The sequence below is a fragment of the Podarcis pityusensis genome, assembly GCF_964106645.2.
Source record: "Podarcis pityusensis genome assembly, chromosome: 4".
Classification (NCBI taxonomy): domain Eukaryota; kingdom Metazoa; phylum Chordata; class Lepidosauria; order Squamata; family Lacertidae; genus Podarcis; species Podarcis pityusensis.
The window spans coordinates 89,732,311-89,758,800 of record NC_138027.1 but is presented as its reverse complement, the minus strand read 5'-3'; the positions used below and the strand labels follow the sequence as shown (position 1 = coordinate 89,758,800).

General features: G+C 42.5%; 1 protein-coding gene across 1 annotated transcript; it reads left to right on the top strand.

Annotated features, from left to right (window-relative positions):
* Positions 1-15,028: 15,028 nt before the first annotated feature.
* On the top strand, positions 15,029-26,098 carry SLITRK6 (SLIT and NTRK like family member 6). The gene is made up of 2 exons (XM_081003836.1): positions 15,029-15,759; positions 22,749-26,098. The coding sequence occupies exon 2, from the start codon at positions 22,759-22,761 to the stop codon at positions 25,282-25,284; it is 2,526 nt and encodes an 841-aa protein (XP_080859962.1). The 5' UTR covers positions 15,029-15,759; positions 22,749-22,758; the 3' UTR covers positions 25,285-26,098.
* Positions 26,099-26,490: the final 392 nt, after the last annotated feature.

The following is a 26,490-nucleotide window of genomic DNA, read 5'->3' as shown; positions in this document are numbered from 1 at the left end:
GTGCTATTATGAAAGACAATGAGAAGTTATGCTGGAATGTATGAAATAGGGGGAAAATGTTTTTTGTCTCTGATAGCTCTGATAGCTCGGTTAGAAATATTTGAGAGGGTCAAAAGTTGATGCATGTTGCCATTTGAAAGGGGAGTATGTGCCATGTCTTGTGGCTGATTATGCGGGGCAGAGAACCTGACACCCCCCCCCCAATATTTTATTCAAGTTTGCAGTCCTGATTCAGAATCTGGTATGGCTAGTGTAAGCTAAAAAGGAAGGGAAAGTCCAAATTATGGAAATTAGCTATTTATTTCCCAAGTCAAATCCCCAGTACTGTGAACTGCAGCTGGATAGCTCAGTTGGCTGGAGGTTTGATCCCCATATGGGGCAGATACTTATTACTGCATTGCAGGAGATTGGACCAGATGAAACTCAGGGTTCCTTCCAACCCTTGGATTCTATGATCTGCAGAACCTCAGGCCTAAGGGCCAAATTTAGCCCTCCTGCCTTCACCATTTGGCTCTTGGGTCTCTCAAAGGCCAAACCTTCTCCCCAGGCCACACTTCTTACAGCCCTGCTCAAGCACATTTGCCTGGCTAGAGTGTGTCCTTGGAACCAATGATGTCTCCTGTTTGCCAAGACAGAGAACAGTTATGTGTTGAAACCTCATACTTTGTTGCGTGGACAGGGCGGAGTCCCCCAAACCCTGGGCGGCCCCCGTGTGGAATAACGACTCAGGACAACGTGCTACGGGATTAAAATTGACCACAACTTTATTATGTTTCAGATGTGGGTAGACCTTGGCTCAGGCATTGGGCATTTATCCCCCCCCCCCCAGTCCCTCGCTGGGGATCTGGGGAACATCAGGGTTATTCAATGTGGGGGGTGGGTGGGCTGGCTCTGGAGAACATATGTTTAAGCAGAGAGAGCCTGCCCCCGTTACGCTCCCGTCACAGAGGAGAGCAGTGACAACCACTAGGCATACGGCCAGAGCCTCTCCTCAAACAACCCCTTTAACGGGGAACCCTGGTATCGCCGCCGCAAAGAGGAAGGTGGTGTGGGTCACCGCTGCACACCATCCCCACCTCCATTCAGGGAAGATAGACTAAAGGATTCCGCCCAAGGCCTGATACTGCCAAAGTTGTGACGTTTTGCTATGGGAAAGGCAAACTTGCCAATGCAGGAGAATTCCTTTCTGACCCTTCAACAGTGACCTTGACGTAGCAGTGCCCGGGTACCTGTGGAGAAGAGGTTAACCTGCAAAAGAAGTCTTAACTGAGGGTGGGTAGGGTGGGAGAAGCTCTGGAGCCAACTGACGATTCCCAGGTAAGATCCTCCCCTATTGTGTGGGCTGGTAGTCCCTCCCCTACCTGGCCTGATCACCTTGGCAATGCCTCCCCAGGCGGGATTGGGCAACTGGCTGAGGTAGGCAGAGACCTCCAGGTATCCCACCTGGGGAAGGCGAAGCCAAGCCTGTGTTAATGGTGCTGCATAGGGTCCAGGGGGCTACGTGCGACCATGCAAAGGGCGCCCCCCATTTAATGTGGGGAGCAGTCATTGTCTACTGTACAAAGGTCAGAGTCACCTTCTTTGCCACACACTCTTCTGTTTTGTGTCCACCCCCCCCCCCCCGCAAATGTTGAGGGTCTGAGCCCTGTGATCTGAAAGAAGTTGCTTACCTGGATCTAAGGTCTCATAACCTCAGACCTTCAGAGCTTCTCACAGCCATCTTGTCACATTATTACTAAACATGAACAGCATGAATGTGGCCCCACTGTGAACCAATCTGCTTCATCCCACATTTCTGAAACGACTAATGCTTTTCAGATTTAATTTAGGGTTGCCATATTTCAAAAAGTAAAAACCAGGTCACCCCAAAAGTGTTTTTTTAGGAAATCACTGAAATTCTTGAGCTTTTTTAAAGGAAAACCTGAAGGCTGTTGAGCTTTTCTTTTTTACAAAAACACATTTTTAAAATATATATTTTTGTCTAAGATCCAGGACAAAGCGCTGCCTTTTGCAAATTCCCCCGTACATCAATTCTGCCTTTGAAATCCAGACGTATGGCAGCCCTAGATTTATAGATCAATTTGATAAGGGATAGGAGCAAATAATTTAATTTCACTTCAGGTGCTTTAAAATCAAAAGCACTTTGGGTAGCTTGGTCTTGAGCAATACGATTCAGCAAGCCTAAGCATCACCACAACATGCCCCAGATCATAATATTCACAAAATTAGTTCCCTGCCTTCTAAAGTTGTGAAATGCAACCTGGGTTTCTGTGCAACAGCAGTAAATTTCGATGACCAATTAACTGATGTACAGGTATGACGGTTTACGACTACGTTCAAAAATAGCTGCTAATTTGGATTCAGTAAAGAAAGAGAAACTTTCCTACTCAAAGCACCCTTGCATTATTCATGGCTGAAAAGTAACACAAGATTTACTGAGCAAAAAAACAAAGTGTTTTACACAGCAATTTCAATAATACATGCCCTGGTACTCAAAATTCTTCAGCAAGCCATTTCTTAGCAGATACATGGAAATTATTCGGCAAGGCCTGTCACTTAAATCTTATAAGATCCATGTTTGGATTCAGTATTCAGCGCTGCTAGTGACAGCTCTGCATTAGTTTCCTTGCCAGCCAAGAGCACAGAAAAAGATAATTACGTATTAAGCATGTGGTTTCCATACAGCTTTGTTAATTAATCTGTGGCATTCTACTGGATCGCGGTGCATTTTCTTCCCAAATAATTAAAAACAGGCTGGCAAGATAAAGCTGGCTCTTTTCTGTGTGAATCTTTTCTAAGTTGGAATGTTGTGGGAAGGAGAGAGAGACAGAGAGAAAGAGAGAAAGAGAGAAAGAGAGAAAGAGAGAAAGAGAGAAAGAAAGAAAGAAAGAAAGAAAGAAAGAAAGAAAGAAAGAAAGAAAGAAAGAAAGACATCAGCAGAAAGTTTCAGAGAAGTTTCAAATTATCAACCTCGGCTGTGTACAGATGTAACATTTTCAGAGCAATTTCCCCTCTGCCGTGATCTGCCTCCAATCCTGCTGTGGTAGCTGAATAATCATACCAACACAATAAAGGAAAGGTTGGCACCTGAGGAGCTCCAAAATAAGGAGCGCCTGGTGAAACTTTAAGAAAATGACATATTATGCGTGTCGGAACATTAGTGGTGCTTAAACTGAATACATTACCAGGGTGGCATTTTCTAATCAAGTTGCTTTCCAAAATGAACTTGAGAAAGGAATGCTAGGTTGTAGGGCTAAATAAAGAATAAAGAGACAGGTGGCCTATAGAAAAGGGAGCATATTGGGATGAGGGGGGGGGGACACATAATGTCTAGTTGCTTTTTCAATGAAGGACTTAAAAACAAAGGAAGTGTTAGCGCTCATGCTCATTGGACAAGAGTTTAATCATGGATTGCATACTTAGCAGGTGCTTGGTAACTCATATTGCCACTTTGATTCACATCAGAGGTAAGTCACATTCAGTGACCTGTGGCCATATATGGCCACCGGCCTCATATTATGTGGCCTTCCAGAAACTCCTGAATGTGTCTTCTATGCCACCAGATTACCTTCCTTCCTGTTTGTTATTATTTTGTCTGCCTTTTAAAAGCATTTCATGCCTTCTTCCTGGATAGTTTCAGAATAATTGGAAGGGGAAGGATTCTATCTCATGCCCTCCAACTTTTCTCCAATGAAAATGGGGATGTCCTATTCCATAATAATAATAATAATAATAATAATAATAATAATAATAATATTTATACCACACCCATCTGACTGGGTTGCCCCAACAACTCTGGGCAGCTTCCAACACAGATAAAAACATAATAAAACATTAAACATTAAAAAGCTGCACTATATAGGGCTGCCTTCAGATGGCTCGGGGGTCGGATAGCTCCACACCCTCCAACATTTCTCTGATGAAAATAGGGATGTCCTGAGGAAGAACGGGACATTCCAGGATCAAATCAGAAACCGGGACAGATTGTGTAAATCTGGGACTGGGGAAAATAGGGACATTTGGAGGGTCTGCTATTTGCTAAAGGAAAATGATTTTTCTTAAATAAACAAACTTTCTCCCCTGATTGTATGGCTTCTGCAGTTGTCTGAGAACAAATTGGTAGGACAAAACTACCAAACAGAAAGCCCTTGACAAACAATATTTGACCACCCCTGGTCTATGTGAACAGACTCTACTTTCAAGCTTCTTGCTGCATCATCAACCTAAATGGATCTTGTTTCCCATGCGTGGAAGAGTTAAAACCACACTTACAGAAAGCTTGCTTTGAGCAATACCAACGTAAACAGGTTTGCCCTCTGGAAGTATAGTATTTCAAAAGAGCTTTTATTTAAATTGTATCCAAATATATTTCTACAGTTGTAAGTCCATAGAAGGGTGAATGGGGAAATCATCCTTCTGTAGCACATATTGTAAGCGATTTGTTTTGAGTCCTCTTGTCCTATCTATACTATAATCCTACATCAGTTTTATGAAATGTGAAGTTCTCACCCCTTCACCCAGAATTTGAGGCTGATTTCTTTTACTCCTGGGGTCAGAAATATCAACACAGCACTAGTTTGGAGATTAAGTTGGGTTGGTTTTTTTTAAGGTTGTGTTGCACTATGACATCAGAAGGATAAGTACCGAAGCTACAGTTCTACTGTACTCTACCAGTTCTACTGGTGACAGCAGCCATGAAATTAAAAGACGCCTGCTTCTTGGGAGAAAAGCAATGACAAACCTAGACAGCATCTTAAAAAGCAGAGACATCACCTTGCCAACAAAGGTCCGTACAGTTAAAGCTATGGTTTTCCCAGTAGTGATGTATGGAAGTGAGAGCTGGACCATAAAGAAGGCTGATCACCAAAGAATTGATGCTTTTGAATTATGGTGCTGGAGGAGACTCTTGAGAGTCCCATGGACTGCAAGAAGATCAAACCTATCCATTCGTAGGGAAATCAGCCCTGAGTGCTCACTGGAAGTACAGATCCTAAAGCTGAGACTCTAATACTTTGGCCACCTCATGAGAAGAGAAGACTCCCTGGAAAAGACCCTGATGTTGGGAAAGATGGAGGGCACAAGGAGAAGGGGACGACAGAGGACGAGATGGCTGGACAGTGTTCTTGAAGCTACCAGCATGAGTTTGACTAAACTGCGGGAGGCAGTGGAAGACAGAAGTGCCTGGTGTGCTCTGGTCCATGGGGTCACGAAGAGTCGGACACGACTAAACGACTAAACAACACCACAGTTCTACATATGTTGTGTAGTTCCACTTGTACTATGCATTCAAAGTAGCACCACACTACTTTAAACATTCATGGCTTCCCACAAAGAGTCCTGGAAATTGTATTTCGCTAAAGGTGCTGAGAGTTGTTCAAAGACCCCTATTTCCCTCATAGGGCTACAGTTCCCAGCGTGATTGAACAGTCGATCTCTCTTCCCAGGGAACTCTGAGAATTGTAGCCCTGTGAAATGAATAGGGGTCTCCTAACAACTCTCCACAACGTTAACAAAATACGGTTTACACGGGGGAGCCATGACTTACAAAAAATAGATGGCTTCACAGGTTTTTAAAAGCAACACCGTGAAGTACTCTGCAGGCTTAAAAGCAATGCAATCTTCTCCATATTTTCCTTTTCTTTCAAAAAGTGGGGAAATTCTGTAGGAGATAAAGGTGCAAAGAGAATGTTTTAGTGACATCTTTTGAGCAACACCAGTCATTCAAATGCTATAAGTATGAATAAACGTTTAAGTACGGGCAAAAATGGCCATCATTTACGTCCTACGCAAAGAAACAGAAAGTAGTGACAAAATTCAATAGCAAGCCACAAAATAAGCCAGTAGCTAGGGGAGGAGAAACAACAGCCACGGAATATTGTAAAGCCGTCCAAAGCTGTGCTGGGTTGCCATATGTCCTCTTTTTCCAGGACATGTCCTCTTTTTCCTGAGTATATAAAATGAGAGTCGTCACAGCAATCCATTGTTAAAAGCAGAAGTTGGCAAATGTGTTCTCTTTTTTGCTCTTCAAAATATGGCAACCCTAGACTGCTATCCAGTTACGAAATTGACAAAGATCCCCACATTTATCGCTTGGCAAGCTGGTTGTCTGCATTTATCCCAGGCAGAGCCATCATATCCTTTTCGCCATGTTTCATAGTACGTACATGAAATTATATTTCTTATTGGGAAACATGATTTTTTTTCTTTACTTTTTCCCCCCCATGTTGGGAGGAAAAGATACATTTGTGTGATCACAGTTCTTGAGCTGCAAGAGAGGCATGACACAGACTCGGCCCACGTACCTTTGACAAAGCTTTCAGGGCATTTCCCAGAGTAGTAGCTTTCAGTATAGATCATAAAAACAAAACCTTGAAATGAATGAATTACTGAACTCAGGGGGGGAAATAGCCAATGGTTATGTATATCCATTGTTTTATTTTTTAAAAAATAGAAGCAAAACATGACCTTTGCACATGAGACTGTAAGGGGCCATTTAGCCTCAGGAGCACATATGAGGACAATGTCTCTTGAGAAGGGTCACTCACAGTAGTCTAAAATCTGACATAACAGAGTCATACATATCACAAATGAGAACTGAGAAGTTGTTTGGAGAGAAGAGAGTCAACTGCCTTAAAAGAATGCACAATCCCAATGAAATGTTCAGCCTCTACCTAGCTTCCTCTCACAGTCTGTCTACTAAAGTCCCACATCATGCAGTTCTCTGGAGGAAGTCACACACAAACACGTTCATCCATCAATGCAGAAGAACCCAGTATGTTGCTCTCCTGATGTTGCAGCTCCCAAAACCCCTGACAATTGGCCATGTTGGTTGGGGCTGTTGGAATCCAACAACTGGGAGGGGGATGAACCACTTTGGCTATCCCTGAACAAAGACTGCAATAACAAGTGATTTCCTTGAGTAAATTTAGATCTAACGCCACAGGCAGAACTTTCCTAACACCTCGCTAGGTCTCAGACAATGCTTTTCAGTGAAGACAGCTCACATATTCAACAGAATGTATAATTAACCACAGAGAAATTAGCAATTAAGGAATGTATGTGCATGTGTGAACCACCTCTCTGTCATTCAAGGGAACCAGCAAGGGACCATACAAACCAACAGCCTACTCCATACCCTCCAACATTTCCCCGATGAAAATTGGGATGCCCCATTCCATAACGATAATTTTACTATTTATACCTCACATATCTTACTGGGTTGCCCAAGCCACTCTGGGCAGCTTCCGACATATATAAAAACATTTTTAAAAATAAACATTAAAAAAACCTTCTGTATACAGGATTGCCTCCAGGCGGCTTGGGGGGCAGATAACTCCATACCCTCCAACATTTCTCCCATGAAAATAGGGACATTCCAAGATCAAATCAGAAACTGGGATTGCTTCTCTAAATCAGGGATGTCGCTGGAAAATATGGACACTTGTTGGGTCTGGCCTACGCATGCTTGGGCTGTGAAGATCAGAAACATGGAAGGAGCACAACCAACCTCCAAAATGATAACTATCCTTAATAATGCTCCTGCTTTATTAAAGACGGGACGCGGGTGGTGCTGTGGGTTAAACCACAGAGCCTAGGACTTGACGATCAGAAGGTTGGCGGTTCAAATCCCCGTGAAGGGGTGAGCTCCCGTTGCTCGGTCCCTGCTCCTGCCAACCTAGCAGTTCGAAAGCATGTCAAAGTGCAAGTAGATAAATAGGTACCACTCCGGCAGGAAGGTAAACGGTGTTTCCGTGCGCTGCTCTGGTTTGCCAGAAGTGGCTTAGTCATGCTGGCTACATGACCTGGAAGCTGTACGCCGGCTCCCTTGGCCAATAAAACGGGATGAGTGCCGCAACCCCAGAGTTGGTCACGACTGGACCTAATGGTCAGGGGTCCCTTTACCTTTACCTTCTTATTAAAGACATGTTAGTTATCATTCCATCATTGTGAAAATAGGATAGGTAGTGACAAGATAATTCCACCATGCTTTGCTGTTTTGGATTTCAGATCTGGAGAAGGGACATTATAAATTCTCCTTCACCCAGGATATTGTAGATCATTGGCGCCTCATGGATCAGAGCTCAGTAGTAGGACACAAAACCTCCCAAGATTCAATTCCTATGCTTGGTCTCTTCACACAAGTAACACATGAAGAGGACAAGCATCAAACACCTACGTATTTCTATCAAGCCAGAACTCCCTAATGTGCCTCCTCCTCTAATCTATCTCCAGAGCACTACAAAAACTGATGAGGCCATTGTCCTGATGCAGACTTGCCTACACACCCTATTTGGTTTAAAGGGCATTTTTTGTCTAGCAATGACTCCTTTAAAATATATTGATAGGTGTCGTTGAGCTGCAGATAACGGGAGAATCTTTGATGCTTCCTCAGAGACTTTAAATGCACTTTAGGAGCAATTACATCTCTTAATTGAGAAACCAATTATTGCAGTGATTGATTTCTTGCTCTTCTCCCCTTGTTCCTCTTTTTAAAAATATGTTGAACAGACATGGCTGCCCTAAAGCTGTGGCATGCAGCTAAACCTATAAAAGAATTTTGTGTGCAAGTAAAGCATCTGAACTGGAAATTATTGGAACTGGATTGGTTTGACTGATTGGACTCTTTGCAGAGAAATTCTTGCTGTTTTATGTGCTTGGTAAGAGTATCAAACAGAGCCAGCCCTCTAGGTTTGAAATCCTAGGCAAAGTACCCTTGGGTGGGGCACCACTCATGTTGATGCAGCCCCTTAGACTTTCCGGCAGTGGGGATGAAGGTAGCAGCTCTTCAAGAGCTTCCAGTGTAGTGCCTGTCACTCCAGGGTATTTAAGGGAAATTAAAATGGAGACTTGCAGATCTGGTTTCCTGAAGTGGAGAGCCCAGGGCAAGCACAGGCAACCTCAGCCCTCCAGATGTTTTGGGACTACAATTCCCATCATCCCTGACCACTGGTCCTGTTAGCTAGGTATCATGGGAGTTGTAGTCCCAAAATATCTGGAGGGGCGAGGTTGCCTATGCCTGGCCCAGAGGATGTGTCAATGCTAGCAGTTCTTGCTGTGCCACTGGGGGTCAGATTCTGATGTCAGGATTGCTACTACAGAGATGGCAGGATGGCCTCTATGGCAGAAGCAGGAGCTTATGCGGTTGAAAGCAGTGTTTTTATAACTGACCGGCCAGTGGAGGGAACCATGTTGAAATTTCCCCTTGTCAGTGTAAATTCTGACCTCCACTGAGGGGTGCCAACTTGAATAAAATATTGAGGTGGGTAGAGGTAAGCCCTGCCCCACATAATTGATGAAGTGTACATGCACTATTTGAATGGCAATGCCCATTAACTCCCCCCCCCCAGCCCCCTCAAATATTTTATTGGGGGCTAAGGGATCTCTGTTCCTAGGAATTGGGTCTTTTAATGCCTCTACCTCATTCCTTGGTCTCTGATATACTCCTAGCCAGCTCCTACCAGTGTTCAACACCTCACTGCATGAAATTCATTGGTTTGGTTCATTCATAAATATATATTGCTTGCTTTCCGATCACTTGGTTACTCATCACTTGACTGCAAATGTTTCAACTAGCTTTGTAAAAAGATGGTGTTTTTGAGCCGACACCCAACAATGTGAAAGTTCCATCTGCAGTGATAAATCTGTGACAGATGATGGCTGCATCACTTGTATGTCATGCTTGCACTGGATCTATCGCAATGTTGTTCTGGCTTCAAAACTCCTGGGTTGAACTGACTTCACTGAAGACCTGACTGAAGCGTTGGTGATACAGAAGTTTCTCTCTCTCTACTGTGTGAGATTCATAATGAGTCACTCAAGCATGCATACTTCTTAATATCAAAAGTCAATGACTGATCGACATGTATTTGTGCAATCTTTAGGCATTTCTACTTGGAAGTCAGCTCCTCTGAGATATAGATTTAGGACTTGAGTGTTAAAACTTAATCCCAATAACTACACCAGCAAAGACGGAACCGCAAAACTTTTGTCTTACTAGAAATTATCCCTTAAGGGAAATAAAAGTTAATGTGTTTTTCCCCTTAACTTGTTTTAATTGCCTAAACAGAAAAGTAATCAATGCATAATCTAACATGTACTAATTAACAGAACTACAGACAATTACCTAACAAACAAAATGCTGGAAATGCAAACTCAGTGCACTTGAGTTAAATTAGACCTTATTAAAGTATAATTATTAGTTTAAGGTCATTTGGGCACGCATCCATATGTCTATTGGTTTGTGTGAGTAAAATAATTGACAACATATTTTGCCTTTGTGGGAGGGGGCAGTTGGAGGGAGAACATGGTACTAACAAAAGTAGAGTGACATCTGAAACAATGGTTGAGCTTTTCAAATCAAATATCTTTAATACGGTCAATGACCAGCAAGAATGGTTGAGCTTGTTCTGAGGTAAAATACAGAAAATGTGCCTTGCTTTATGATGGAGGTGAAGAGCAATGACATAAAACCTCCAGGCCCTTTGGGAAATAAGTAAGACTGACAGATCTGGAGGTTATTAGTGAATCATTTGAGAAGCCAAAGCGATTGTTAAGATGAATTATAGAAAACTAAAGTTGGAGGTCACTCCCGAAGTTATCTAGTCTTGTCTTCTCCTCTGAGAAATGGAACCATATATCTAAAACTTTCTTCTCAGAAGCACTCCCAGTAGCAGAAACTTTACAGTTTCTACAAACAAGTTGTTCTCTTCCTCAAAATATTATTGCTATGTGAAGGAATTTCCTAATATTTGATCTGCACTGTTCTTGCTCTTCCTTAGCCCCATTAGTACATAAAAGTCTTCCATCAAAGTCCACTGTGAGCACCAAAGAATCATTCACATATTAAAAGCAAACATGTTTCTAAGTGGGCCCACAAGGGAGGGAGGGATCCAAATTCAGGTATGTTTGCATTAGAATTCAAACCAAACAAAATTTATTCCCTGTCCTATGTTTCTGGGGAAACCTCAGGGTGATGGGATAAAGAAACACACAATAGCTGATTTCTCATTTTTGAAAATATAGAATATTTCTCAAACTATCTTATGACAGCAGTTGCTATGATGCCCACTGCATTTTCTCTAAACATGTACTCTCACCTCCAAACATGCACAACAAACTGAATTAAATTATGGTTGGATGTTCACGAAAAGTCGCCCGAATGACCCTGTGAGTGATGGTTTGGGGATGCAGTTGTACCTGATAATATGGTACAGATTCCCCACCCCCCTGAAAGTGACTCATTTGAGCACATTGGTAAAAAAGACAACTGTTCTGCTCATACAAATTTTGGGAAGCAGTGGAAGTAGCAATAGATGTAATAGATCAGAAATTATGTTCTCCATGAAGCTGAATCCCAGAGATTTACAGAAAGAGGTCTTTTGGGAGGTGTGGCGAGAAATAAACAAACGGGCTGCTCTTCTATAAGTACCACTGGAGCCGAAAGTGGGCAGAGTGACATGATTCATCACACTAGACAGAGAAACCAGACAGGTTGTTAATTTTAAAAATGGCCTATTAGTGTTGACCTACGGACCTTTTCATGGGTCTAGTGCAAACACCAGCAGACTTTCTATAATTGTCGCTTGGAGCACATAGAGGCTGATGCTCGACTACCAGTGTGCAATGGCACACTTTCCAAAAATAAATGAGGTACAAGTACCTGTTGTGATGAAAACAGCACTTTCAGCCCTATCAAGTCAACAGGCTGCCACCACCCACAGGCCTTTCTAACCATCTTCTGGACACATTTGAAAGATACCTCAGATGCTCAAACTTCAAAAGCAAAAGCAACACCCCGTTATATTAAATCAGGCCAAATGCCTGACATTTAGATTGAGTCACCATAACATTTCTGTTCTCTGTGAAAGATGCATTTGTCACAAAAAAAGAGCCACAGCAAGCGAAAACAACAAAACATTACCTCATGCCCACAGTAAAAAATTTCCAACAGTAATGGCAACCCCACTTTCTTTGCAGAAATGTAACAACTAAAACATGTTGCTTTGTGATTGTCCAAGCATTTTGGTCTCTTTTGAGAGCAACTTGTGCCCTGTCCCTCCAGCCCATCCCTTTGGGTGTTGGCAAGTGTGCCGCCCCCGCCCCCCCGAGTGAGAGTGGAACATCCAATTAATTTGAAACTGATTCTGACATTTTTATTTTTTTAATGTTTTCTTCCTACTGAATTTTCGTCTTGAGGGAATAAAATAATGAATCTGGATTTCTCAGTTCCAGCACCGGGGGAGACCTCTGATAACCTCAGCTTGCAGAGACTAGTAATGATTCCTTGAGCAGTTTCACTACATGGATTGCAATTGCTTGAATACTTTCCCCCTGTTTGGCCACATTTGTCGCTGGACATATATGCAAAGTTTTACCTGAAGCCTCTGGCCTTCCTTGCAAAAAAGTATTATTGCTGGCCTTCACTGTTGGCAAGTAAATTATTTTGTGTAGTCAATTAGTTTAAGGCCTTTATGAGTGATTGTTTCCCCCCTTTTAGTTTTTGATCTGAATTTGGTAAGTGGAAAATTGACTTTGTGTGCTAATATAGCTACCCAAGACTTGTTTCTCCTGTGGACGATAAATTTGCAGGTGAAGCCCCATCAGTTTTCAAACATCATTAATTGGTCACATTGTATAGTAGGGGCAAGGAACCTGTGACCTCCCAGGCCTTCCTGGACTCGAGGTCCCTTCACCCCCAACCAGCATTGGCTATTAGTCAGATATTATGGGAGTTGTAGTCCAGCAATATGTGGAGGGCCACAGGTCCCCCATATCTATTGTATGCTTTTATTACATAGATTTGGCTGAATTTATTTGAGATATCAAAACCTGTAAGCTGTAATCGAGCATCTGTAGGGAATAAATACTATATGTAGGAAAAGAACACCTCCAGAAAAGAAATTAAAAGCATACATTTTTATTTTTATTTTGCTGTACAGTAAGTGTGCATAAAATTTTTAATCTGTTTGCCAGTGCAATTTTCTGGTTTTGTGCAGATTAGTCATGTCCAAAGCCCATTCATTTTGGGGGCCTAATCCAGCCCTCTGGCCAGTTTTGTCTGGCCCCTGTGGCAGTTTGTTTATTGGGGTCAAATCCTTTAAAAAGCTCATCAACTTTGGTTGGCCCCCCCACATGTTCACTACAGATCAATGCTTCCGCATACACACACACACACACACACACACACACACGTACGTCTGCAGCACCAAGAAATAGGAGCCAACAGCTAGGGGCTGAGGTCCCTTTACACACACACACACACACACACACACACACACACACACAAATTGAGGGGGCCAGCCTCTCCCCCAGTCGATGGGCATTGTCACTCAAATGGTGTGCATGTGATCACTTATGTGGAGCAGGACTTACCTGCCCCCACCCCAATATTTTATTCAATCTGTGCACCCCTGAGTGGAGCAGTTTGGAGCCTGATTTCTCTCAGTTTAGCCAATTATCCCCATATCAGATAAACCCGAATTTAAAGGTGGAAAGAGGAAATTTTGGTGTTGTTTGAGGTTAATGGCATGTGGACTACGTAAATTAGATGGGAATGCAAATGGCTGCAGACACATAGTGAACTCCAATGCGGACAAGCCCTTACTATCTGAATCAAAGGCTGCAGTCCTAACCACACTTGCTAGGAAACAAGTCTCGCTGAATGCAGTAGGGCCTACTTCTTTTCGAACATGCTCAGAACAGTGAAGGCGCACTGCTCATGCGGAAACAAATGCCACTTTGCAAGTGAAACCTCTCACGGTTCGCAATTCTGCCGTAATACAAACGCCCACACTCGCATTCTCGACACACGGTTACGCTACGAGGAAGATGTCAGATTTGTGGCTCCTCCCCACACCAGTATCACCATCGTTTCTGGAGAGTGGGTGGTGTTAATGAGGGGAGGAGCCAAAACACGAGTTCCATGAATTCACACGTTTTTTTCTAACAGTGCAAGAAACAGCAGATCACTAGCTGTTTCCATGCTGCCAGCATAATGAGAGAACCCAGTCTTAGATTTGAAGGTTTCATTTCACTGAGAACAAAAATAACTTCTGTTTTGTTTTTCTCCAAGTTCCCCCCTCCCCATATCCTTCAGAATAGGCTACAGTCCAGGTGGTATAACCTGAAGCCACTTTGTTTCTCTAAAGGTTCCATTTGTTCTATTTCCGACACACACTGCTGCTGTGGGTGCAGATTTCATTTCCTTATACACTGCCTACCTTGCGCTCAGAAAGTGGGGCTTCTACGAAGACTTGTGTTCTCTTACCAGAAGTAGCTGCCCTTGGCGCCACTTATAGGCACAGCACTACAACACGTCAGGGATTACAACTGCAAGGGGAAATTAAAGATCCAGTTATTGGTTACCTTCTCCTCCTCAGTTCTTTCGACGGCTGGATGCTTCTGCCGCCAGTGCATTAAAGCAAGCGGGTTATGCTAACATTTGGAAAGCAGTCAATTAGAAATCAAGCTGATCCTCTCTGTAGCACAGGGCACTGGGGGATTTCTGGAGAACAATTACTGCATTCTGCCTGCCTCTGTAAAAACCCAGGATTGCTTCAGTCCGACCCATGAAAACACTCACACTTCTACACCAGTTAAACATCCCAGAAGATGAGTCCAGGGGGCAGCATCTATGGACCACTTATCACACTTTAGACAAAACCCTTCTCTCTATTGACAGGTAATCAATCACTGAGAGTCTTCTTTTGTAGGGGAAAAATATTCTCTAGTCAATGACTGGACAATCTCTGAGCTTTCACAACAGACCCTTGGATCAAGATTGGAACAAGAATCTCTCATTGATAAGGCTACCAAATGCTGTCGGGATATCCCTCCCTCCTTCCCAGAAATGAATATTTATTTTGCTTTCTATGAGAGATGGAGTAGTGTTTTTCTTTGAGGATCTTCAGGTGTTTTGCTTTTTTTTCAAGGGTGGGGGGAGTTAGGGTTAAGAAGGGGTAAAGGAGAAAAAGGTGAGATAATTTGCAGCAGGAGGAGGAGGAGCTGAGCTTTCCTAAGGTGGAGCGGCATGGATCTTGTATTAAATGACACTGGCAGATTAACGCTTCGCGATGGGGAAGGGCTTAAAGGCTGAGTCAAAAGCCAAGAAGTCTCTTTATTTACGCCTACTACCTCCCAGCCTCTGGCAATCTGACTAATAACAAACTGAGCTAACAAGAAAGACTCTCCGAAGGGAGAGAGAGAGGGGAGCGAAACACACAGAGAGAGCGTGCATCGCAGCAGTTTGGATCCTTAAAGCATCTAAAGATACATATTGCGATTCTTGCAAAGCCAGGAGTGATCGCTTGAAGTCCTGCGGAGCGCTGGGTTTATTTACTGCATCCCGAAGCTCGCAAATGGTTAACTACGTGCAGAAAGTCAGCCTAGCTGGGAAGTCTGCTGTGAATTTTAATTGAGCAAAAGGGACAACTGTTTACAGGATGGTGTAGTGGGTTCTCTTTCTCCCTGGCGTCGTTCTCCCCCTCTCCACCTCCTGCAAGAATTTTTTTTTAAAAAAAAAAATTCCTCCTCTCTCTGTCTCTCTGCTCTCAGTCAAATATGATCTGTCCTGCTTCGGAGCTAGGATTTTAACTTCAAGGAACTGCAGCCACGCTTGAGATCCCTGCAAAGAGAGACCTTAACCTAGGTTGGTGGGGGATTGGAAAGGGCTCCTTTTTGGAGATAACAAGGAAGGGGATTGTATACGAAGAGCGACTCTGTGCATCGCCGGCTGTGTCAGTGGGTGTAGCTGCTGTACAGGTAAGGAGACTTTCATTTAGGAATTAACTTAACCATAGCCAGCTTTTTTTGCATTGTAAAAATCACCTTGGCTACCTATTCTGTTTCTCTCTCCCCCGCCCCACCACACACACACACACACACACACACACACAGAGAGAGAGAGAGAGAGAGAGAGAGAGAGAGAGTTTGAGGTGCTTGTTTCCTGTTAGAGCAAATATTTGCTCAAAACTTATAGAATGGCACCTCAAGTGTTGCATAGGTCCTGGGGATATTTTGTGCATGGAAGGATCTTAAAAGAAATTGGCTGGCAGGGGAGATTTAAGGAGTGGCATTTGCAGTGGCACACACGAAAAGGACTTTACATACTCCAAACCCTTAGATTCCTTCTGAGATCCTAGAGTAAACTGTAGTTGCCTGCAGAATTTGACAAAGGAGGACATAGCCATATTCAAGTGATCGTTTCTTAACCTGAGGCTTTATAGTCCGTCATATCCACTTTCTACCAACTGTATAAGCATTAATTGAAACAAGAAATGTATTTGATTTCTGCTGTTTAAAATAGATGGATTTATTGCCTTCAATCTGTATGGAAACTTTGCCTTAGGGACACTCATTAATCAGTACTCCTGAAAATGCAAAAATGTGCAAAAAATCTACCAAGAGGCAGTGGAGGCGAGTGCTGTGTGTGTGTGTGTGTGTGTGTGTGTGTGTGTGTGTGGAGAAAACCTCTGGTGTTCCTTAGGTTTTCCCCAAACTCCCTCCTCCCTCCATGCTCAAAATGGAACCATTTATTTAAGGTAGTTTTTGAAAGCATCTATGGAATTAGAGCACAGGGAATGTAATGCTTCAACTAAGCAAATGAATTAATAGGTACAAGGGACATTTCTCTGGAATGGGCAATATGAAGTAAGTTATACTCCTGTGCCACTTTGGATATTTTGAAGTTTCATTATATTTATAATACAAGGTTAGCAGCCCCAAGGGGGCCATCCATGCATGGATAAAGCCATGTTTGATGGGGTAGAAGTTTTAAAATGTAAATAATATGTTAGCCAAAAATAGGCTTTTGTTTACAGTTGTGTTACTAGCAATGGCTTTTGAAGGCTGGGGATGAGGTGGACAGTTGGAAGGACAAAATCTAAGATAGTGAGTTGATGTCTTCCAGGACTAGACAGAAGCTCCAAGAATCTATCTGCAGAGGGAGAAAAAACTCTGTGTGTGTGTTTTTGTGTGTGTGTATGAAAGAGAATGAGACTTATTGCAATTTTACCCAGCCAAAGTATGACAATGATTAAGAGGCGAATGCCTTTCTAGCCGATTGCAAATACTTTTAAACATTTGTGTTTCAGAAAAAAAAAACGTGGAAGGCTTTCATCTTCAGAAATGTATGTAAATCGTCCTTCGATGCAACATGCACTTTAAATTAATGCATGTTGATTTACTTCTCTTAATTTTGCCCAACGACATCGTAACAAGTATGTTCAGTGTGCTCTGCCTGCTTAGCAGAAGAACAGTTAAGAGAAAATAAAAGTTGAATTAAGGACCCAATTGCTTTGCTGAAGACAAGTGTTTACAAGAAGCTTTATTTGTGAAGTTAGGTTATCAAAAACAAAGCCTTGGGTACTAAAAGTGGGGAATACTTTCTGTTTTAATGGCTGGTAATAAACTAACTCCTTTGGTAAAACAGGATCTGCATGCTGGGTCTTGCTCATCAGTCAGCAAGGTTGGTTGGGGTGAGGGTACTAAAGTTAAGGAGAAGCAGACATTTAGACTCTAGAGTGGGGCAAGAAACTTCTTTTGTTTGATCCAAAATATGTGCATTTATCCCTTTATGGACAACACCCCCCCACAAACAAGGAAAAACCCACATCATTACTTGTAGGCCCATTCAAAATATTGGCATACTAGGATAGTTGCCTTTAAGACTGAAGCTGCAATGGTATATACGATTATTTTGGAATAAGCCCCACTGAACTCAATGGGACTTACATCTGAGTAGGCTTATATAGGATTTCACTGTGAGTTCCACTAGTTATGGGGCCAATCTGATGCACACCCATGCTCTCTGGCTTAATGCTTCTGAAATGAAGCTTATAGTCATGTTTAACAACAACAAAACAACAACAACAACAACAACAACAACAACAACAACGAATCAAAATTGCTACCTGTAGTTGAACAGACTGATCCTGTACGTGTTTACTTGGAAGTGAATCCCTCCAAGCTAAATAATACCGCAGCCCTAAAAAAGACTCTAATGTTGGTAGCCTAATATAAGAGGATCAGAAAGGTTCATCACCAGGGGACTCCTATTTGAGCAGGTTTCATTGAGTTCAATGGGGCTTAAACCCAGGTAATTAGGTTTGGGATTTTGGTCCAACATCCTCTTCTCCACAGAAGCCAACCAGATGCCTTGAGGACACCCACAAACTAGGACTTGAAGGCAATATTCCTCTCCTATTACATCCTCATGGCACTTTATAGCAATATGCTGTAAAACACAATCGGGTTAAAATCTGTTGCAAAATCTCCTTTATTGAATGGCACTAATTGCCCAAACGAGTGCAGGGAAGCAACACACGACTTCACAGTGGTTGAAGACATGTCCTCAATCCTGGACATGTGCATATAGATGTCAACACACAAATGCTTTGTAAAAGAAAATGAAGAAAAAGTTCAACTTCCGCATAAAGCACCTTTCTGGGTGGTTGCATGTTGAACTGAGTCTCCGAGCCAAATTGGATGTCATCTGTCAAAACTGCAACCCTTTTACCCCCTTATTATAGGCTAGATTCATGGGCATCAATATCACCACTTCAGAGAATTCGAAGCTGCAATTGCATGCACACTGGTTTGGAAGGAAGCCCCATTGAAATAACTGGAGCTTGCTTCTAAGTAAACTTGCACAGAATTGCACTGGGAGGTGACTATCGCTCCCTGCCTTATAATAAGCAGTGTACCAAAACAGAGCTTGCCTAAATGTGTTTTGAAACATCCTTTCCAAAGCAGAAATTCTTTACTTGGGAAATATGGAACTATTTACTTTGTTAATACATTGTGAACAGATGACCCCATGTGAAACAAAAGGAGATACTCAAACATGACTGAGTAAACACATACAGATAAGTAAAGAATACGCAGTCACAAGTCAAACTATATTAAAAGAACTGTGTTAGTACAACAGTTAATTTCCCACATTTAAACGTGTTTAATAGGACATATTGCTCAGCAGCTCCACATTTCCAAAAACTGGTTCCTTTAAAGGCAATGCACATTTTGAATTCCATAGGAGGCAGTATCATCCATGTATACATCACAATTCTGTGCCATATTTACCTTCAAGTGTAATTAATAATGTAGATGAAAATGTCTAATATATCCAGATCAGCATCTTGTTCACAGCTTGCTTGTCCCGTCTTTTCCCACTTTCTTCTTATACTTATTTTCCTAGATGTACCTAAAATGCAAATACACACAAACAGCTGGAGGGCAAAACTAAGAAATGATGCTTTAAAGTAAGGACAAGTTATGCCTTGCAACAAAATGTTGCAGCGTGCCCCAGGTGTATGTATGTTACCTGTGATGGGGCCCTCAAAGACCGCTGTCCTCGCTCTTTCTTCACGTGCAAAATTTAGGTAACTTTAAAAACATTTGACAGCACAGCCAATCAGCATGCATTCATTCCAATGAAGCCTGAAGGTTGTGCAAGCAGTTTGGCCTGGGAGGGGGACTTGAGGGGGCAGGTGAAGTTGATTGATCTTTGGTGCATCCTAAGACATATAGGAGAATGCTGACCAGGAATCCACCCCAGCCCCAGCCCCACATCTAACTCTGGCATACATTGTTAACCAGGGGCTATGTTTTGGGACTGCAGTGACTGTCTCTCAACACAGTCCACAGCCACACCCATCTGCATTAGGGCTATAGCAGTGGATTTAATTGCAGGTTTTTGTTTCCGCCCTCAGTCCAGACTGGATCATGAGGATCAAAACAATGGAAAGCTGCTCTCTCAGCTGGTAATCTGTAGCAAGGAGTCTAGTGCCTCTGGACAACCCCTGCATAGTTGTTATAGACAACTTGGAGCCTGGCCTGCAGTATTCATCATATACCCTTGCCTGTACTACACTGTCTCTTAGTCTAGGTTCTCCTAACCTGCAGTATGGTGGCAATAAACTGCATTTGCTTAGGAATTTGCATTAGCAGGACTACTGACACACACACCTGCTCTCTTCTTTTTCCTGCTATCTTTTTGAAGGGTATAGGAGATCCTTGGTTGTGGGCCAGTTTCAGCTTTGATCTTTTTCCTATTGATGGGCAGCCTGGAGACATTTTAAATAAGACTTCTCAACGTGAACTAAGAAATAATCCGGCCCTACCGTTAGTCAAAGGGTAGCAACTGGTTCAGGCAGCAGGTGCCGGTTGTTCCTCTGAAACCCCTAATCACAGGGCAGTTTACAGTGTGAAAATGCAAAATACATAGCATAACAACTGCCACCACCATACCCCCATGTATGTGCGACGTGACCCAACTTGGCCACATCTAAACTAGGATGCTGCCCCAGATGCTGTGGAGAATGTGACCAGCATTTAAATAAGATCCAGCTGCCTGTCCACTTGGCTTTTGTGTGTGGGCACCATATTGTCCTTTGCTTCAGGCAGCAAAACATGCTTGGCTGGCCTTGCCAGGAAATGATTTATCCAAATATAAGTTACGGTTCTCTCTGATCATTTTGCATCTGAATGCCCCTTCCTCCATCCTCGCTTGCTCATAGAAGAGAGGAATGGAGAAAAGGGAATGGAGGAAGAGACACAGGGATATAATTGCACACCTTCCACTCTCCCTCTTTATTCCTTCTATGCTCCTTGCCTTATCTCTGAGTCAGCAGCTCCTGCCTGTTTGCCAGTTGATCAGCAGTGTTTTGAAGTCTCTTGAGCTCCTACAGCCCCACCTTTTCCACTAGCCACGTTCTTCCAGCCTGCCAGCCTATTCTGTTCTCTCCTCTCCTGGTTTTCTTTCCCACCTGATCCATTGTTCCATGGAACAGGTTCAGTCCTCACTGGGCTATTTTGGAGTCCCTCATTTTTGTGTGTTTCCCTAAGTCTATTGATACCTCCGTCTTGTTTGTGAGTGATGCCATCCCCCCCCCCCAAAAAAATCCAAAAACTTCACAAATGAAAGGGAGCATCACAAATAGGGAATGAATCAATTGGCACTTACTTCTGAGTAGACATGTATAGGATTGTGCTGAGAGTGTCAGACACATAGCTGTAGCTGTATATGCGTAACTTCTAAGTGACTTGTGTTTTGTATTTAAGGAATTTGAATTATTCAATAAATGATTTCTGATACGCACAGCTCACCATGGTAGAAGAACCATGTGGTGTATTTCAGATTTGATGCTGGACTATGACTGTCATAGTCCCTGTCCATTGGCCATGCTGGTGGGGCCGAAGAGAGTGGTAATCTAACTCTATAGAAAGTACCATGTTAGCTGCCATGGAAGTCAACAGAATGGGAAAGGAACACTGGTAATGGACACAATTTAACTAGTTCTTTAGCCAAGACCAGACTAGACAGTCACCTTGCCATGTTGCAATGCTCGCATGGTAAGGAATCATGTCACAGGCTTCTCTCATATGGGTTTAGACTCTGACATTACTGGAACATGCTGCAACTGTCTTCATGCTTTAGAATGTAATGGACCCTTATAACCTTGCCAGGTGAATATTGGAGCTGTAGTAGGATTTACAATCCTTGAAACATTGTAAATCTCCACTGAGAGATGATTGGAGATGGGGAGTCACTTTGTAGTGGAAAGGGAGTCCTATGAATCCACGCAAGACTTAGGTGTTTATATGAAACTTTTTCTCTTTTCTGTGACTTCTTTTTCTTCTTGACCTAAATTCTACATATAAAACGTTGCTACTCAACTGTTGTACGCGGGTGGCACTGTAGGTTAAACCCCAGAGCCTAGGACGTGCCTATCAGAAAGTCAGCGGTTCGAATCCCTGCGATGGGGTGAGCTCCCATTGCTCGATCCCTGCTCCTGCCAACCTAGCAGTTCAAAAGCACGTCAAAGTGCAAGTAGATAAATAGGTACCACTCTGGTGGGAAGGTAAATGGCATTTCCATCCACTGCTCTGGTTCGCCAGAAGCAGCTTAGTCATGCTGGCCATATGACCCGGAAGCTGTACGCCGGCTCCCTCAACCAATAAAGCGAGATGAGTGCTGCAACCCCAGTCTTCTGTGACTGGACCTAATGGTCAGGGGTCCCTTTACCTTTACCTTTACTTAACTGTTACTATGCTAAAAGTTTAAATTATCTGATCATTCGGATGTTTGGCATTCACTGTGACAATGTTGGGGGACAGCATTCTTCCTTTGTTGTTTTCATTCAATTTCTAAATAAGTTTTTTGCACTGAAATAAATAGACAATTCAGTTTTTCCATGGTCCATCTATGGTACAAGGTATCAATTATCGGATATACTACTGGCAAGTGGCAACTTGTAACTCTTCCTTTCTACAGAGCAGAGGTGTAGCCAATTTCTTAAGCCTGAAGGACATACACTATACCATTCCACTCTTTGGGTCATTCACACTCCTCAAGGAAGAACTATGGTAGTTATCAAGAAAAGAGAGTAATATCATAGTTCTTAACACCAAAACACTCATTCAGAATAGTTGGGTGAAGTTTACTCACCCCACATTAGAAAAAGAAAGTTGCTTTTCCAATAAGCAGAGAACACAGTGGTGTCCAGAAATGTTACTCTGCAGAACTGGGCAAATTTAACTTGGGAAATGGATGCACTCAATGGTCAACCAGTTGACCTTTCTCATCTTAGAGAATTACTATAATGTTTCAATTGATAGGAGTTGCTACTTCAGTGGGTGGTTTGTATACTGGAGCATGTGGGCAGGCAAGGGGTGGGGAGGTCCTCCAATGTTGTGATGATCACCTTTTAAAAAAATAAAAATGAGGTATATATCTGTGTTGTATTTTGCAGAAGCTGTTGGATGACCATGAAGCTCTGGATAATTACATTAAGTTTGATGGGGGTTGCTTGTGATGTACTACAGTCCAAACCAGCTTTACCTTCAACTATTGGCTCTTGTGATATGCTGTGTTCCTGTGAGGAAAAGGATGGTGTCTTTAATATAAACTGCGAAGAAAGAGGCATCAAGGAGTTATCTCAAGTACATGTTCCACCATCCCGGCCTTTCCACCTTAGTCTTCTCAACAACAGTTTGACCATGTTACATGTGAATGACTTCTCCAGCTTCATCAACGCTCTCTCACTCCATCTTGGATTTAACTACATTGTAGACATTGAACCAGGAGCATTTAATGGACTAAGTCTCCTTAAGCAACTTCATATCAATCACAACTCATTAGAAGTACTTAAAGAAGACACATTCCATGGGCTGGAGAACTTGGAATTCCTTCAAGCAGACAACAATTTCATCACAATAATTGAATCAAGTGCCTTCAGCAAGCTCAACAGGCTAAAGGTGCTCATTTTAAATGATAATGCCATTGAGTTTCTTCCTTCCAACGTATTTCGCTTTGTGCCATTAACTCACTTGGATCTTCGTGGGAACCAGCTGCAGACTCTACCTTATGTTGGTTTTTTAGAACATATTGGTAGAATTCTAGACCTTCAGTTGGAAGATAACAAATGGGTCTGCAATTGTGACCTGGTGGAGTTGAAAGCTTGGTTAGAAAACATGCCTCCTCAGTCCATAATAGGTGATGTTGTATGCCACAGCCCTCCTATTTTGAAAGGCAGCATTTTAAGCAGATTAAAAAAAGAATCCCTATGTCCCACTCACCCTACAAATGATCTTGATGCCCCATCAGGGTCCTTACCATTGGTGGTTACCACGTCAATAAGTGATAGTCACTACTCAACCAAGGTAATACCTATTTTTAGGGTTCCTACCAGGGAAACTGCTTTAACACTTCACGTAACAAAGCCAGCTACTCTGCTTCCTGGTGTATATTGTCCGATCCCTTGTCAGTGCACTAGCAATATCCTTTCAGGGATTTTAATGCAATGCCAAGAACAAAACATCGAAAGCCTGTCAGATTTAGGACCTCCTCCTCCAAATCCTAAAAAGCTAATACTAGCTGGAAATATAATTCAGACATTACTGAAATCAGACCTTGTAGACTATGGCAGCCTAGACTTGCTTCACTTGGGAAGCAACCGTATTGAAATACTAGAAGAAGGATCCTTCCTCAATCTCACCAGATTGCAAAAATTATATCTCAATGGGAATCATCTCACCAAGCTGAGTCGGAATTTATTTTTAGGCCTGCAGCGCCTTGAGTATTTGTATCTTGAATATAATTTCATCAAGGAGGTTTTACCAGGGACATTTCATCCCATGCCTAAACTAAAGGTCCTTTATTTAAATAATAACCTTCTTCAGACTTTGCCAGCCCACATTTTTTCTGGAGTTCCTCTAGCCAGGCTAAATCTGAAAACCAACCAGTTTGCACATTTGCCTGTAGGGAATGTCTTAGATGATCTGGATTTACTCGTACAACTTGAGCTGGAAGACAACCCTTGGGATTGTACTTGTGACTCAGTTGGGCTGCAGCAATGGATACAAAAGCTGAACAGAAACACAATGACGGGCGACATTTTCTGCACATCTCCAAGGCATTTAGCTAAAAAGAAACTGAAATCTCTGAATAGTGACGTGCTATGTCCCGGAATAAACAGCCCACCTTCCGCAACTCATGCTAGCTTCATAGTTGTCACCACGTCACCAACCACCACCAATACGGCAGACACTATTCTGCGATCACTTACCAATGCAATTCCTCTTTCAGTTTTAATCCTGGGGCTTTTGATAGTCTTTGTAACCATCATTTTTTGTGCAGCTGGTATCGTCGTCCTTGTCCTACACCGGCGGAGAAGGTACAAAAAGAAGCATGCAGACGAACAGATGCGGGACAACAGCCCAGTGCAGCTTCAGTACAGCATGTATGGTCACAAAACAACACATCACACCACGGAGCGCCCGGCCACAAGCTTGTATGAGCAACGTATGCTCAGCCCCATGGTGCAAGTTTATCGAAGCCCATCTTTCAGCCCCAAATTTACAGACCATCAACAGGAGATGAATGACAAGGAGATGAATGATTCCAAACATCTCCGCAGAGGCCTCTTGGAGAGGGAGCACTCCTCCCCTCTGACGGGGTCAAATGTCAAATACAAAGCTACAGACCAATCGGCTGAGTTCCTTTCCTTCCAGGATGCCAGCTCCTTGTACAGGAACATTCTTGAGAAAGAAAGAGAACTTCAGCAACTGGGGATAACTGAGTATCTACGGAAAAACATAGCCCAGTTACACCCTGATATGGAGGTACACTATCCAGGAGCTCACGAGGAGCTAAAGCTAATGGAGACACTCATGTACTCCAGGCCAAGGAAAGTTTTACTAGAACAGACTAAAAACGAATATTTTGAACTGAAAGCCAACCTGCATGCTGAACCTGATTATCTGGAGGTCTTGGAACAGCAAACATAAAAGGGACCCTTTTTGAAGGATTAAGTCAAAAACTCTTCTATCTTAACTCGGAACTTGTAAATAAAAGTGCCTTATAATAATGTGTTGTCAATCAGAACTTTAAGCACAGTAGTAATCCGAGTTGAAAGAAACTCTCAGGGATAACTGTGTGAAGCCATGGGGAAGTTTGCAGGCTCTGTGTCTCATTCTCACATTAAATGTGAACTTTGGGCAACTGGATTCTGGGAGGAAGTTCAGCTGGCCATATTCCTCGAGACCTGCATGGCAATCCCTCATTTTTTTCGCTTAGAAAAGAAAGAAAAAAGCTTGAAGCATTGGTTACTTTTGTTCCCCGGACCTAGACACTAAATTTTCTTTAAAGTGCACCTATATACCTGGTTCCAAGAGGCTGGTGTATATTGGTTAGGAATTAGTTCACATGTATGAGTATTGTCTATGGATCGCACATGAGATTGCCACATAATAAATACAAGATAAATTATATGATTTTAAACAGATATTTAACTGTACAACCCCAAGGTCTGCCAATATTTAAGTACCTTTTATTTGGAATGTTATTTATATTTTTAAAAAACCTGTTAGAATATTCAGAAGGAGGGGGAAAGCTGTGTACATGTTTTATCTAGGCATCCTAAAAGACATACACAAAACTCTCTTTTTTGGTTACTTTCCCTAGTAGGCAATTTTAATTGCTTTTTTGGACAGTCTTCAATATAATGCTGCTATAGAGTTCTGGGCACCATTGGTTGACACTCATATCTGAGGAAATTTGGAAAGCTACTGAGAATTTATTGTAAATATATTAGTAAATCAATGATCTGGGTTATTATTATTATTATTATTATTATTATTTATATGATTGACTCCCGTTATGGTTGTGGATACTTCGGATGAAACATCAATTCACTGTGGTCAGTTAAATGTCACATGCAAATAAGTACACCAATGAGCAACAAGATCTTATTTGTGTATCTGTGTAAATACTCCATATTTGATACAATTACTCAGCAAAAGAGCTTTTATCAGGTCCGGTTTGAAAATGATACCAGGCACTTTAAGAAAGAAAGAAAAGTACATGTGCATGGTTTGCAACTTGTTTTAAAGCAAATCGCTGGAATCTATATTTACAACATTAGCACTCCAGAATCTTGGGTCTGTGTCATGTTAACGCTGAACATATAGTTGCCAGTGACTAAGCTGGGCCCC

Coding starts and splice junctions, on each gene's coding strand:
- SLITRK6 (XM_081003836.1), top strand. CDS start 22,759: ATGACCATGAAGCTCTGGATAATTACATTAAGTTTGATGGGGGTTGCT.